Source organism: Lampetra planeri, chromosome 12 (assembly GCF_965212315.1).
Source record: "Lampetra planeri chromosome 12, kcLamPlan1.2.h2, whole genome shotgun sequence".
Classification (NCBI taxonomy): Eukaryota; Metazoa; Chordata; class Hyperoartia; order Petromyzontiformes; family Petromyzontidae; genus Lampetra; species Lampetra planeri.
Genome location: NC_136118.1, coordinates 2,300,964 through 2,316,403, shown reverse-complemented (window position 1 = coordinate 2,316,403; position 15,440 = coordinate 2,300,964). Strand labels below are relative to the sequence as shown.

General features: G+C 49.4%; 1 protein-coding gene across 1 annotated transcript; it reads left to right on the top strand.

The window, feature by feature from the left end:
* The first annotated feature begins 5,522 nt into the window (after positions 1 to 5,522).
* LOC144721790 (histamine H2 receptor-like) lies at positions 5,523 to 10,462 on the top strand. The gene is made up of 4 exons (XM_078599712.1): positions 5,523 to 5,681; positions 6,813 to 7,102; positions 8,505 to 8,792; positions 9,051 to 10,462. Exons 1-4 carry the CDS (start codon positions 5,523 to 5,525, stop codon positions 9,427 to 9,429), a joined length of 1,116 nt encoding a protein of 371 aa, XP_078455838.1. The 3' UTR covers positions 9,430 to 10,462.
* The last annotated feature ends 4,978 nt before the right edge of the window (positions 10,463 to 15,440 follow it).

The following is a 15,440-nucleotide window of genomic DNA, read 5'->3' as shown; positions in this document are numbered from 1 at the left end:
CCACCCGGCATCTGCCATCTCCCCCCCCCTACCCCCCTCCGTATCCACAAGTCAAGTCATCGACACCCGTAATTACGCGTTAATTAGCGGCGCTGCTCGTGGGGGACTCGAGACGAGCAGCCCCTCGTGCGTGCGCTTACTGAGCGGAGGGAGCAATTTACATGGATCGAGGGCGATCTCCGAAGGCGTTTATCGCCCGCGCTCATCCGAGCGAGATAATCGCCGGGACTCGCGCGCAACAGAGAGAGAGAGACGCGGGAGAGTGCCGCAATTTACCCCCAGGGGAGCTTCCACATTCTGCTGTTTCCTCGCGATCACGCGCCGACGACAAAGCAAGCCGGCGAGCCAGCGCAACAAACAAGGGAGCCTCTGTCGTGTTAAGCCAGACACGAGATATGCATCCAGGAACGGGATTTGTATTAATGCTGGAGAAATACGATGAGCTGTGAATATCTTGTATGTTTTGTCCCGGATGTCCGTCCAGTAGGGGCGGGTCAGAAAATGTACAACAACCAAACAATAGGAAAGGAAAACAAATCACTGGAAAAAAATACGTAAAATATTTCAAGTATATAAGTCCAAATTGCATAAGGACACCAATTCCCAATCTTGGGCGAGGCAGCTAAACAATAGCAAGAAAGGTTCCAGACCACACCAAGACAACGCACAGAGTGCCTCAATACAATTCCACGTTAAAAAATTAACTATGGATACGTGGGTAAGGATGAAAGTTACAAATCACAATTGCAAATGTAGTTAATCAATTCTGTCTATCCTAATATAACTTAACTATTAAATGTATCCCCATATAAATAATAACCATTAAAATGCAGGCCGTCAACCCATGTATTAGCTCTCCGGATCAACATTAGCAAGTAGCTTTTGTTTAAACGAGCAAACTCTGAACCGAGTTCGACCTTTATGACTCTCATCAGCAGGGCCAGGCTTGTTGCAACAAACTGCTTGGATTAGCCGAATGTTATTATTGGCACGGGGGCTCCATATATACTATGGGACGTCTTGGTACAATGTACATACCTGTCAACCCATATGGTTTACCCCCTTGTACAGGGATATTGAGCTTTCAGGTCCATACGGCGTACAGCCGTTTCAATACGGGGAATTTTTTTTTGTCTATTTGTTTGTGATTCTCCCTTGTGATGGGACTTTGTAGGATGAACGTTGAGATTTATAAGGGCACGGGGTGACCAATAAGGTCTGAATTGGTCTATAATAAGGTAAGGGGTTGACAAGTGTGATTGTAGAAAAAACTAATTTGTGAGCTTCCGTGCGGAGCATCATGCGGCCGCGTTGAGGGATTTGTGTTGGGGCATTTGTGTTGGGGCATTTGTGTTGGGGGATTTGTGTTGGGGGATTTGTGTTGGGGCATTTGTGTTGGGGCATTTGTGTTGGGGCATTTGTGTTGGGGGATTTGTGTTGGGGGAATTGTGTTGAGGGATTTGTGTTGAGGGAATTATGTTGCGCACGCGTGTACAAGCGGGCGCACACGTACAGTGAGAGGTTCACGTATCGGACTAAACCAGGGATCGGCAACCTTTCCAAGAATAAGAAGAAACACTTTTTCGTACACAAACACAGCAGCAGGTATATAGCAGTTGACAGCACATTCTGACTCAAAGAGTTATTCTTTAACAATACAGTTTGACTGTTGTACAGCTTGGTATTCCAACGGGTTTAATGTCATTTTGAGGTGCTGATTCCAAATCTGGCATCAGTTTTTGTCTATCTCTTCAGGTTTTTGAGATATCAAATATTGCATTTTCAATAAAAACTGCAGAAGAAAAATATTAAATAAATGTGGATATCTACATAAAATTATATTATAAACACACTATCCTAAAAATACAGCACCATATTTTAACACTAAAGCAGTCACTGACTCGCAACAACTTGCAATCATAAGTGACAGAGTTAATTTCGGGTAAAATCAATGAAAATTGGGTATGCCGATAGCATAAAATGAGATGTGATAGAGCAAATCTGAGATCAGATTTGGAATCAGCACCCTGAAATTAGTCTAAAACAGCTGCAAAAGTCCAGGCCAGAAAAAAAAAAAATGTTGTTTGTTGACCAGTGTTATCTCTACGTTAAATTACGTTTAAGATTGACGGGTTGTTGTTTTTAAAATCCTTTTTCTTAAGTTCGCTTGCTTGCTTGCTTGCTTAGGACCGTGCAAATCTTTCGGTCGTTTTTTAACCCACTTCCCGTGATCCAATCGAGCTGACATTTTCCACACAGACTCGTTGTGACTGACAATTTATTTTCGTGAAATTTTTTTTCCAAAATTTTACACTTTTTAGGACAAAAATATTATTTGTAATTACCAATTGCTTAATGGTGCAATGCAATCATCTGACCCATAGGTGGCAGCCATCTCAAGCCAGAGGACGAGAGGACTCTAGCCGCCACGCATATAAAGGATTTATAGTGAAAAACTTTGTTTTTACGGGTTATACTTATTTTCAACTGCTGCCCCCAAAGGGCTGCCCCCTAAGGGGGAGGCCAAAGCGCCGCAAGAGGGAAGCCAAAGAGTCGCCAGGGGGGGCAGCCAAAGAGCCACGTTCAGCTCCAGAGCCGCAGGTTGGCGTCCCCTGGACGAAACCGTCAGTCCATGGGCCACAACAGAAAACTGATACCACCTAAGGCTGCAAAAACCTTTTGATGTTCCTATAAATGTACATGGCTAATACGACTTAATTATTTGATAACCCCACTCGTTTCAAATAGTTTTCACATAATTCACTGTTTATTGCCACGTAAAGAAATCGGAACCACTAAAGTTACGCCACCCCCTGCAGGTGGTACCGACAAAGAGAGATATTTACTCTGGGCTCAGAGATTTCCCGTTGGAAAGTGCCCCCAAATGCACGACCTCCTGTATACCACGCGACGTCGTTAACATCTCGTCGCCGTGGCTTCTCGTTGGAACGCGCCCACGAACACACGCTCGTCGCTCCCGACACGCGGTGTGTCCGTGTACAGGATGTTGGACGTATTTCGTACCGTACGTAGCCAACCGTGCTAATCGGAGGTGCGGTGGGTAGGACAACAAACTAATCACAAAAAGCAGTCTTAGATTTAAAAAATCATTCAACCTAGATTTAAAAGTGCATAGCTCCAGTGGCTTCCTAGTATCGGAAAGAGTTCCATAAGTGCTCCACTATCGCACACAGCACTCCGATACTCTTCTTCACACGGCTCCACTTTAGAATCCTCTCCCATCGGCTATTTCCCCAAATATGTCCATTGTAACCTTCTCCGGTTCAAGAAACGTGCGTTGGTTCTTACCTGCTGTGAGATCAAGAGTGCTGTTTGTCGCTGGTTGCTTCACCTCAAAAGCAATTGGACCTGTGTTCAGCAAGTGTAATTAAAAACACAACGTCCGTCCCTCCCCTCCACTCCCCATCATCACCTCCTCGCTGTGCCACGTCCCGTTAGGATTCAGCCCCAAATGTTCCATTGTGGCCATGAGGACGATGGTGTTGTTGTTGATGGCTTCATCTCTCTCGTGGGCAGGGGAAAGGGGGGGGGGGTAAGGGGGCTCTCGGTGACACCAGCAGGGGGATATGAGAGTGGTGGACAGGGGATACGCTGCGAGAGTGGGGTGGGGTGTTTTGCGACCCCTGACAGCGAAGAGCCCGGTGGACTGAGAGGGGAGGGGAATCGAACCGGTCAGCGTTGCCTCGTGAGACCTGTCGGGTTGAGACGCGACGCGCACACCCGGGGGCTCGCTTATAAAGGACGGAGCGCTAACAATCACCATCAGCAGAACTGACGACACAGCGGCGTAATCCTCAGTCGTTAAGCGATTAACTTCGACTAATTTTCACTTGGCCGAAGCTGGGAAAAGTAAGCGACTTGGTGGATAGAATCAAAGCGATCGAGGTCATCATCGTCAGCAACATCAATATCATCATCAGCATCAATAGCAGCAGCATCATAATCATTATTGGCAGCAGCAATAACATTACACTATGTAACACATTTTTGTTCCTGGGTCGTAAATGTTATTTCGTAATTGCTTATGTGACCAAGACAGTGATATTTTGAAATGTAACTATTTTCAATGAGAAAACGGGCAAATTTGTGTCTTTTCGTTCACGTAAAGTCAGAAAACAACAAGATATGAATCAAAATTAACATGTATTTATACTAAAGTAATACTAAAATGACTACAAAAGATATAGAAGTGAGTAGTTTTTCGAGATTGTTCCTCCCCACAGAGAACTCGGTCCGCTGTGGCCAGTTCCGCCTGTGGTAGTGTGCCTTGGTGTTATAAATCTTTTGTAATTTTTGCATTACTTTAGTATAAATACATTTTTATTTGTATTCATATGTTTTTTTTTCTTCTGACTTTATGTGAACGAAAAGACACAAAATCGCGGTTTTCTCATTGAAAATAGTTACATTTCTAAATATCACTGTCCTGGTCACAATAGCAAAATTTGTGGGGAATAATAGCCATTTTCTGGACTTTTGAGGCATAAGCAATTAGGAAATAACACTTACTACCCAGGAACAAAAACTTGTGTTACACAGTGTTATCAGCAGCAGCATCCGTATCAGGAGTATCATCATCGACAATAGTGATATTCAGCGGCATCATCCTCAGTATCATCATCATCATCCTTGAATCTGGGGTGGGCAGCTAGCATGGACATCATGCGGAAAAGTCAGAGCTTGCGTTAAGGGCAGACTGTGTCCTGTCACGTGAACGTGGAATTTCCACTGCACACGAAGGGGAGGGTCTGCCCTAAGCGAGCACCGTGGCTTGGCAGTGCGGTGTTATAATCCTGCGCAGGGCCCTCGAGTAACGAATGGCCCAGTGGTGACACTTGTTTGTGCGTCATAGCAAGAAGGACCTAGGTTCGCTTCCCGACTTGGGCGCCTTTCTGACTGCGCAGAGTTTGTATCCCCCCCGCCCCCCACCCCCCCGTGTTTTGCGTGGGTTCCCCGGGTTCTCCGGTTTCCGCGCATCATAATACAATCGTTATGAAAATATGAAATGTAACTTGATATTGGCCAAACATCCCAGTGTTGAAACTCTTGTGTCTAAATTACTCTATTGGGGAGTACACTCATATGTGTGGATGTTGAAGCAACATCGCACCCAACTGTGAACACTTGGCAGGGCCTTCCACGAGGCTCAGTGAAGCTTTCCTGGGTAGCCAGGCCTCACCATGATGATCCACTGGCATCGTCCTGTGCGGAAAGACCTCTTAAGCTGCAACGCAAATGCATCCCCAGCCATCGTGAGGATCCTGCCTCCAAATGGGGGGGGGGGGGGCACAGCAGTGGGGGAGGGGGCAGGGAGTGGGGAAGGGCACTGCCGTTCATAAGGAGGAACTCGCTAGACTTGGAATGGGCGATCCACCCTATCCGACCATCCTTACATGATCCACCTACCCCGGTGTCCCCCCCCCCCCTCCCGTGGACACCCACCGCGCGTGTGCAGGGAGGGAGACTCGCGCCCAGGTCTGGGGGCCTCTGTGCTCGCTGCCATGCAGATACGTGAAGGTGACGGTGGTGGTGACGGTGGTGACGGTGGTGATGTCGATGTGGCCTCGTTGTTGAACTGCACCCTCGGAGGGTGCTGGAAACACCCGCCTCTGCAGCGGGCCGTCATCGCCACCTCCCTGGTGACGCTCATCTTCGCCACGGTTGGTCCGCGCAGTGGTCGATGGTGGCGGTGGTGCTTGCCCATTAACCCATGCATAGAGGGGCCCGAAGCGGACATTATTTTTGGGATGCTCCTTTCAAATGTTGCTATCATAATACCATATTTGAAGAAAAAACGAACTTTTGCTGGCTTGTTGGAGAGAGAGAGGGACGGACGGATGATCACGTCCAAAGCAAGTGCGGAGTGCTAGTATAAATATATATGAAGAAAACATTTAATTCATGAAATAGATTTTACACTCACGTTACGGACAACAATGGATTATTTTCTTTTCGTGTAACTGTATGCGTGTTGGAATTATTTCGCACCGTACGTCGCCAACCGTGCTAATCAGAGGTGGATGTCGTATGTGGCGAGATCTTGAATTGTTTAGCGACCCTGAATTATAACGATTATTATTCGATTATGAATTCGCCTTCGTCGGTAACATGAATTACTTTCTCGTGTAATTTACCGAGTAAATAGTAATGCGTCATTATTTTCAGGACGAAGCCTCAATTGAGTCTCATTCAAAAACGAATGAGGAGCGGTTTGCTTGCTTCACGTGACAGGTAGGAAACCCGAGGAATTTCAGCGAAAACCCCACACAGGAGGAGAGATAACCTTCCGCGGTCCGCACAGATGGGTTCATGAACCCACTCCTTCTACGCCCACCTCGCATCCCAAGCAGGTTTGGGGGACGTCACAAATATCCACGAGCTGGAGTCGTGGCTTCGACCCCTGACGCCTGCTGCTCTATATTTGGAGTTTGCGTGTCTCTCTCCCCGTGGGCGTGTGGATTTTTCTCCGGGTCCTCCGGTTTTTGTCTCTACATTAAGTATCAACATGCGTTTAGAGTGTTTGGCTGCTATAGATGTCCACATGGTGAGCCACTTCGTTGAGCGATCATTTGTGGCCAGGTCACTTCTGAAAAAGAGCTACACAGCTCAGTGGGACTTACCTGGTAAATAAATAATATAGTTTAGAGTTTTTGTTTGGAGTCCCCGGGTAAAATGCCAGATGATACCTCACCCGCCTCTGATCTGAGCACCCTTCTCGCACCCTCCCCCCTTATGTCTCTATCTGCTAAACTGGGATCCAACCTCGGCTGTGGGCCACGTGACCAAACCAGGTCGCGGGCAACGCATGCGTGTGTCTGGCGGTGGCGCTCACGCGCCGCTTGCGCACTCTCACCAACTGCTTCACGGCGTCGCTGGCGGTGGCCGACCTCCTCCTGGGTGTGCTGGTGCTGCCCTTCTCGGCCTTCGCAGAGCTCCACTCGTCGTGGCCTCTCGGGCCCTCCTTCTGCAACGTCTACACAAGCTCGGACGTGATGCTGTGCACGGCCTCCATCCTGCACCTGCTGGCGATCGGCGTGGATCGCTACTGCGCCGTGTCCTCCCCGTTCACCTACGCGTGCAGGTGCGGCCCCGGGTTTTCGTCTGATACATATTTACGAGAGATATCGCTAATTCCGCGTATAACCCCAATTGCATTCCCATTGCGCTATTGGCGCCGTACGTTGAGACCGAAGCGTTTTTTCCGGATCTTTCGCAGAGCAGTTAACCCTCCTCCCCTCCCCATCCTCCCCACCCCGTGTTAGAGAACGAACCGGCTGAAATTGATATCATAGAACTCGTACTTAGTTCCCTTCATTGGTCAGCACACCAGTGGGCAATATTTCTGACTTGCTCTGCCACTGAGAATAATGTTTGTCGCATGATAGTCTGACCTCCCGATGTATACTCTTTGGTTCTTTCGGTAAAGTAACGTAGGTAGAAAAATAATAGACCACGACGTTTTGATCGCAACACAAGCAATCGTCATCAGGTGGGACAACCACAGCAGTTTTTGTTGTTGCTGTCGTTGTTCCACCTGATGACGATTGCTTGTGTTGCGATCGAAACGTCGTGATCTATCATTTTCTACCTACGTGACTTTACCGAAAGAACCAAAAAGTATGGATTCCTGCAGTCACGAAAGCTCCAAATCAAGATTCTCCCGATATATATATTTGTTTTAGAGCAAAAATGTAAGCAAATTAAGTACAAAACCAAATTTTGTGACTATCGTTTTTTTAATATTCACGTTTGTAATGAATGTGAATAATAATTATTATTGTTGATAATTTCAACTCGTAACGGGCACAATATTTGTATTGATTGGTGTGCCGAGTTGAGACGCTCAACTCACAACAATAGAAACCCCGATTATAAATCTGCAACCTGGATTCGAACCCAGGAGTTCGACGGTTCCGGCTCAGCGCTCCTACCTATGGGCCACGTGGCCTCCACCTCTCGGCGCCCGAGACCTCACATCTAAAAGTAAACACAAACACTATTTTTATTTTACCAGGTAGGGCCCACTGAGCTATATAGCTCTATTATTAGATTCTAGATTTGAAGCTTTCGTGACTGCAAGGATTCATATTCTTAGGTTTTTTCGGTAAAGTCACGTAGGTAAATTTTTTTAAAATAATAAATACATTTTAATGTTTTACCTACGTGACTTTACCGAAAAAACCTAAGAATATGAATATTTTATTAGAATTGACCTGGCCACAAATAATAGCTCAACTTCCTGGCTTATCATGTGGAAATGTATAGCAGCCAAATACTCGGAACGCGTGTTTATAAACGTGGAGAAAGCCCGGAGGACCCGGAGAAAGATCCACGCGACCACGGGGAGAGAGACATGCAACTCTAAATATACAGGTGTCAGGGTCGGGATTGAACCCACGACCCCCTGCATGCCAGGCGATGTAGTTAACATCTCGCCACCATGGCGCCCGACATTTCTGGCTGTGCGCCGCGCTATCCCACAGGGTGACCCGCGGGCGGGTCGCGGCAAGCCTGGCCGTCATCTGGCTAGTGTCCCTCGCCGTGTCCTTCCCTCCTCTGCACCTGGGCTGGAACACGGAGGACGGCACCCCGCAGAACAGGGGCCCCGGGGACCCCGCCGATCGCTGCGTGTTCGAGTTGAACCGCGGATACGTCCTCTTCGACGCCACGGGGACTTTCTACGTGCCCCTCGCTCTCTTGCTGTTCACCTACAGCCGCGTGTTCGTCGTGGCTCGCGCGCAGGCCAGGAGAATAGGCGCCGCAACGGTGGGGCGACGAGGAGGAGGCGGAGGTGGTGGTAGAGGAGATGCTGGAAGAGACGGGGGGGAAGACGGTAGGAGAGGCGGAGGGGGAGATAGGGGAGGAGGAAATGGTGAAGGTAATGGGGGGAGAGGAGGTACGAGAGGGGGAGTGGGAGGGGAGGGAGGAATAGTCGGTGGAAGATCAATATGCGGAGACGGTAGAGAGAATGGAGGAGGAGGAGGAAGAGGGGAAACGCGAGGTGGATTTGAAGACCGAGGACGACCCAGAGGAGCAGCAGCAGCAGGCGAATCAGGAGGAGGAGGGAGAGGAGGAGGAAGAATCCACCAGCCGCTTGCGCTGGCCGCGCTCAGGGAGCACAAGGCCACGGCCACCCTCTCGGCGGTGATGGGCGCCTTCGTCACGTGCTGGTTCCCATACTTCACCGTGTTCACCTTCCAGGGCGTCACGGGAGCCTCGGTGGAGGCGAACGCCTTCGCCGTGGTGCTGTGGCTCGGCTACGCCAACTCGGCGCTCAACCCGCTCATCTACGCGACCCTCAACCGCGAATTCAGAGCCGCCTTCGTGCAGCTCCTGCGCTGCGGGCGCCCGGGGAGGGCAACAGCAGCCAGCGCCACTACCGTAGACGTGGGCAGACGAGCATCGTAAGGAGGTGGTGGAGGTGGTGGTGGAGCGATTTTAGCGCGCTGCGCCAGGAACCCGGCGACCCGAGTTCGATTTCCCGCTCACGGCCAACATCGGTGACAAATTGGTGAACCGGTGCTGGGCCTCCCCTAGGTCGACTCAGCCACAAATGAGAACCTGGCACGGTGTATAAATATCGCCACTGGGAAGACAAAGGCGCTCGGGCGTGGTGCTGGCCACCAACTCCCATGCGTACCGTTTCGGGCTTTATAGGTGCTCGCTAACAGCACTTGCCCCGCGAGTCTGTTAAGGCTACACGGGAGGTCTTTGGTGCAGGTGGTGCAGGTATGTTGAACTTCTTTCATACCGTACGTATCCGGCCGTGCTAATCAGAGGTGCGGGCACTGAAATACATGCCTTTCATGAATGAAAAATAATCACCCGTTCTCCCCTCATGTTCAATAATCATCATGAGCAGCAATAATTGTATCCACTGCTGGATGAAGAAAGACCTCGCCAAGCCATCTCTCACAATCTCGCGAGGCAACATCCCTTATAAACTGACGTTTTATTCCTGATTATGGAAACGAACCCCTTCGCTTCAGATGTTTCATTTCATTGCGTTGGCCATTGTCTCCTCGTCACTCCTGCGTGTTTACCAGACTGCTCAGACGTCCCTGCCAACCCATTACTCATGACACACAAAGTGCTTGCCTCAAATGAGCCACAATACCTCGCTGATCTCATCAAGGAGCATAACCCATCACGCGAACTCCGCTCATCCTAGCAGCCGCTTTTGGCTCGCCATCGAATAAAGACGGTCACTGCATCGCACGCTTTCAGATGCGCATCTGCGGCCGTCTGGAACGCTCTTCCTTCCGATATTAGGAAGCCACTGGAGCTATGCGCTTTTAAATCTAGAGTTGAAAGATAATTTCTTTATAACCTGCTTTTTTGTGCTCAGTTTGTTTTCCTTCCCCGCACCTCCGATTATCACGGTTGGATACGGTGCGAAATAAGTTAAACATTTGGGGGTGGCAGGGGTGGGGGTGTGGAATATACCGTCCTGAATAAACAAACCTGCGTCGTCGTGTTTCTGCTACAGCATGCATGCCCGTGTCTGTGTAGATGTGCCCACGCGAACCCAACGTGGTCAGATCACTCCACACACACACACACAATGTACGAATGTTGAACTTCTGTCGCACCGTACGTAGCCAACCGTGCTCATCGGAGGTGCGATGATGAAGAGGATGACACTGTACAAATTCTGCCACGCAGAAAATACGGCGCCCAAATAAGGCATGGGGCAAACGTCCCAAAGCAAGGCCTGCCTCTAAAACTACTACTTTAGGTGCGAGCACAGCTCGATATTTACACGCATGTTAATTACGTGTTGTATCTACAATGGGATGGGACCACATGTAGTTCTTCCGAGAATGTTGATGGGGTTATTTTTTTTCTTCACATGCACAGAGGCCGTGTTGCCTTTTACACATATTTATCTCATGTTTGCAACTTGTGGCTTTGCAACCCGCTCTATTATTCATTTTTTGTTAGGGTGACGTTTTCTCGTAAGTTACTGATGTGATTGTTTTTTTATACTTTGGCATTATCCAAGCTCAATTGCCCCACAGTGTGGCAGTGGCGACTCCGCATCATACGCGGTTCCCAGAGACAGACCTGGCAGCGTTGAGCATCAATGACCACACAGTGCTGATGACTTCTCATTGCGACGAAACCGAGCCCGCAGGTGTCTATCACTGCCGCCGCTGTCACTTGGTCACGTTTGCCGACGTGCACCTGGTTATTCGAACACACGGGCCGAAACAAAATACGCACACGTGGACACACGTACACACGGTGGAGTACACAGCAAACGTAGTCGAGACAGAGATGCTCGTATTGTCGACACGCCCGTAGCTACAATAAGCGTCATTCGCGAGCACCTATTAAGTAAAGCCAGCAGCCCACCGAGACGCCCTTTATCTCACCAATGCAGATGGCTGCGCAGTGCGCACGCAAGCTACACAGATGACTCATAAACCCCAGCACACGCCGCTCCGTGAGCGCAGGCCGGCAGTAGGGTCACCGGTAAGGGTCACGAACCATCCCACGTGACCACTCAACAACGCACCCCGGCACATAATGCAAGGGATTGGAGTAAAATCCTAAACCTTTTGAAAGGACAAAATAAAAACGCAGATAATACGTCTGCTGCCCATATCCTCGCCGTCCACATTAAACATACAAGAGTACATTTTTACACATCCCGTGAGTCACAATGGCCTTCTGGGAGTGATGTTTTTGTTTCTACAGAAGCACGAGTTTAATGCCAGCAAGTCCTTTGCCTGTTTCGACATTCAGTGGCTCATCAGCAGCCAGGCTTTTAATGGACAAGCTTTAAGACAATCACGTGCATATGAACGCTCGGTTAAAGGATGAATTAAATAATAGACGCATGAAGGTGAATTGATACGTCGATTAAAATCAATTCACCCGCTTACGATACACTCATCCATTTTTGTCATGATCTCGTGACAATAATATGTGCTCGCTAACAGCACTCGTCCCAACCTTCTATGTGGGCTAATTTGAGAGGCGTATGTCTTTGATTATATATATACAATGTATGGGGGCGGGAATCGAACCCGCTCAGGGCCAACACCGGCGACGATTATCTGAACCGGTCCTGGGCCTCTCATAGGGCTACTCAGCCTCAAATGAGTGTCCGGTGCGGTGTGTCATCATCGCCACTAGGGAGACAAATGCGGCCGGGCGTGGTGCTGGCCACTCACCTCCTCGTGTCCTGTGCCGACCTTCATAAGTTATCGCTTACAGCACTCGCCCCAACAATTTGTTCGGGATATACGGGGATCTTTGTTTTTAAATATATTTATAATTTACACGTGTACATACGTGGTGAACGCAACGTTTCGATGAGTTCGCACGCAGTTGCGAGACTGATTGTGGCTTCATTACAGCAGTGGATTGAACACGGGTGATGGATTATCGATGACATCCTGGTTGTAGCCGTCATCAGTGCCGTCCTCGTCCCGTGCACCAGACCAATCTCACGTCTTCACCACCAGCGGGTGGCGCAGTGGGCCCACTTCCAAACCGAGATATACCGAGGCACCGTACGCTGCATATATACACACGGATGTTGCACCATCTCTCACCACTATTAACGTTGAGTCTCCTGCCATCCACTCTATCACTCTCGGCCTCTCTATGTACGCGCCGTGGAACAAGGGCCAATTGCCCCAAATGTTCGCCTGTATCATTTTAAGACCACACAGGATTATTCACGAATGTTGCTGAGTGTTGTTGTTGTTGTTATTTGTGCACCACTGCCAACGCAACAGCAGCATCATGACCAAATTATCGATTCACGTTGACGTCTTAGCTCCCGCTGCATTGCCTCGTGCGCGTGGGAATCGATGATTAATGATCGTACACGCGTGGTGCCCACGTCACGTATAGGCGAATCGAGGACACGCAACTGTACAAACGAGATTGTAAATATGCGACATCAACGTTACATTATTTCAACCGAACCCGGATCCTAATCGTGACAATTCATAGAATCGCTGGGCGGTCGGTCGGGGGTGAATGGTGGTGGTGACAGAGGCGATAGCTGTGTACGTGGTGGTGTCGATGATGATCGTTGGTCGTGGTGGTGGTGCTCATCGTAGTTGGTGGTGGTGGTGGCGCTACACTGCGCTACAAACCCGGCGAGCCGAGTTCGATTCCCGCTCACGGACAACACCAGTGATGATCATCTGAACCGGTCCTGGGCCTCCCCTAAGTCGACTCAACCTCAAAAGAGTACAATACCCGGTGCGGTGTGTAAACATCACCGCAAGGGAGACAAAGGTGACCGGGGGTGGTGCTGGTCATCCAACCCCCTTGTGTGCCGTATCGGCTTTCATAGGCGCTCGCTCCCCCCCTTGCCCCAACAGTCTGTTGAAGGTTATACGGGGGATCTTTGTCAGTGGTGGCAGGAATAGGTGAGCTGCAGCTGCAGTGGTGGTGGTGGTGGACACGCCCGAGGTGGACTCATACAGTCCATGCACAGAACGTTGTGTTAATCCACTGCTGGATGAGGGCCTCACCAGGATAGGCAGACTACGCCAGGGGTCTGCAACCAAAATAACAAGAAGAGACATTTTTTTCGAATTCGGTCAACAAAAACAAAAAAAACAACTCAATCTTTCAAGAGCCGCAGTGCGATGTGAATAAGGTCAAGAAGCGCTCCCTACAGAGCCGCGCGCGACTCCAAACCCCCCTGGACAAGATCGACATTTCAAGTTGTACCCAAAACCACCGCGATTCGTGCGTGCCAATGACAATTGTCAGCAGCGACGACGACACCACACATTCTCTCCGGGTACAGAATACAGTAGCGCCGGAACCACGCCGAGGCGACTCGTCTCACCGGTTCGCCTGTTTGCGTTCCGGTGATTACGAATTCAAAAATTCGGTTGTTGGCGGGGTTTTTTTTTGTTTGGGGCCAAGTCGACGTAGGGGAGGCATCGCTCTTGGCACGCGTGATTGAACTCATGCCGTGCACTTTGTTGTGTTTCGCTGTTTGTTTGATTTGTCGTCTGTCCCAGAGGTTGGCGCATTGAAATGCCAGAGACCTCGTCTCTGTGAGCCCTCGAGAGGAGCAACAGTGGGGCAACAAGCACAATTCAACTCAACAAGCGCAACGCGTTCGTCAACAACGCCGTGGCCTTAAAATACAACGATACAATAATGCGACGTTTCGGGGAATGCCCGTCCTACGTGCTATGAAGAAGAAGCAGACGAAGGCCCATTGCCCGAAACGTCACCCGTGATCTATTTAGTTTAAGGCCACGCACAGTGTTTCTTGACGGATGTGTTAAGTTTTTTTTTGTACATATCGTGGAGCTTTGAGTTGGATTCCTGGCCACTGAGTGATATCGGAGTCGGTCTTTTTGACGCCCCCCCCCCCTACACACACCAACACACACTTGCACCAGCGTGGTGAGGTATGGACAATCAACCCCCATGACCATGAATTGGAAACCAAATGAACAACAAGATACTTTTTTTTTTTAATTCGGTAAACAAAAAGAACCTCTCAATATTTCAAGAGCCGCAATGCACTGTGGTGGTGAATACGAGACGGTGGCGGTCCTCACTAAAACAACGTCACGAAGCAGTCCTTAAAGAGCCGCAGGTTGCCAACCCCTGGCCATGACCATCAACAGCCTGGGGCGGCCTCAATCTCGCCGTGGGTTGACAATGAACCGTCAACGAGTATTTATTGTATGACATCTCAATACACCGAGTTCCACAAATGATTGTTACTCGCTTAAAAACACGAATCCCACTGGAATCTTACAGACGTATACAGCAGGGGAACCGATGGTTAGCGAGCACCTATTTATGCTGACAATAACACGGCCAGAGTATAATGACTAGAATAGCTACCACAAAGCCGGCCGTCTTTGAGTCCCAGTTGCTGATGTTTAAACTCGACAGCAGGTCCTAGAACATGTTGAGAAATCTCTGGTTAATGATGTTAGTCATGGCCGGAAATTGAACCCAGGGTTCATTGCGTATTTCACCATATTGCCTATATTGACTGTTGGGGCAAGTTGTAACGGCAAGCACCAATTAAGGCCGGAACGGGACACGTTCGGGGTAGTGGGGCTGGTGGCGAGCACAACGCCAGGCCGTCTTTGTCTCCCCAATGCATACACACTAAGACGGACACTGTCCCGGAGGTGAGGGTGGGGAACCACACCCGGACACGTGACATGTGACACGTGTCGAGATCTGAGTCAAACACACTCAATAACACATACCAACACTGACACATACACCCTCATACCACACAAACACACTCACTCACCCCAAAGACAAATACAAAGATCCCGCCTATGTCCTTGACAGACTGTTGGGGCCAGTGCTGTTAGCAAGCACCTATTAAGGCCGGCACTGCACACGAGGGAGTAGGTGGCCAGCACCACGCCTTTGTCTTCCCAATGCTGATATTTATC

What these genes read in the sequence shown, in the direction of transcription:
- LOC144721790 (XM_078599712.1), top strand. Translation starts at nt 5,523, where the DNA reads ATGCAGATACGTGAAGGTGACGGTGGTGGTGACGGTGGTGACGGTGGT. An exon ending in TGACGCTCATCTTCGCCACG is followed by an intron (nt 5,682 to 6,812) that starts GTTGGTCCGCGC and finishes TGACCAAACCAG; the next exon opens with GTCGCGGGCAACGCATGCGT. An exon ending in ATAGGCGCCGCAACGGTGGG is followed by an intron (nt 8,793 to 9,050) that starts GCGACGAGGAGG and finishes AGGACGACCCAG; the next exon opens with AGGAGCAGCAGCAGCAGGCG.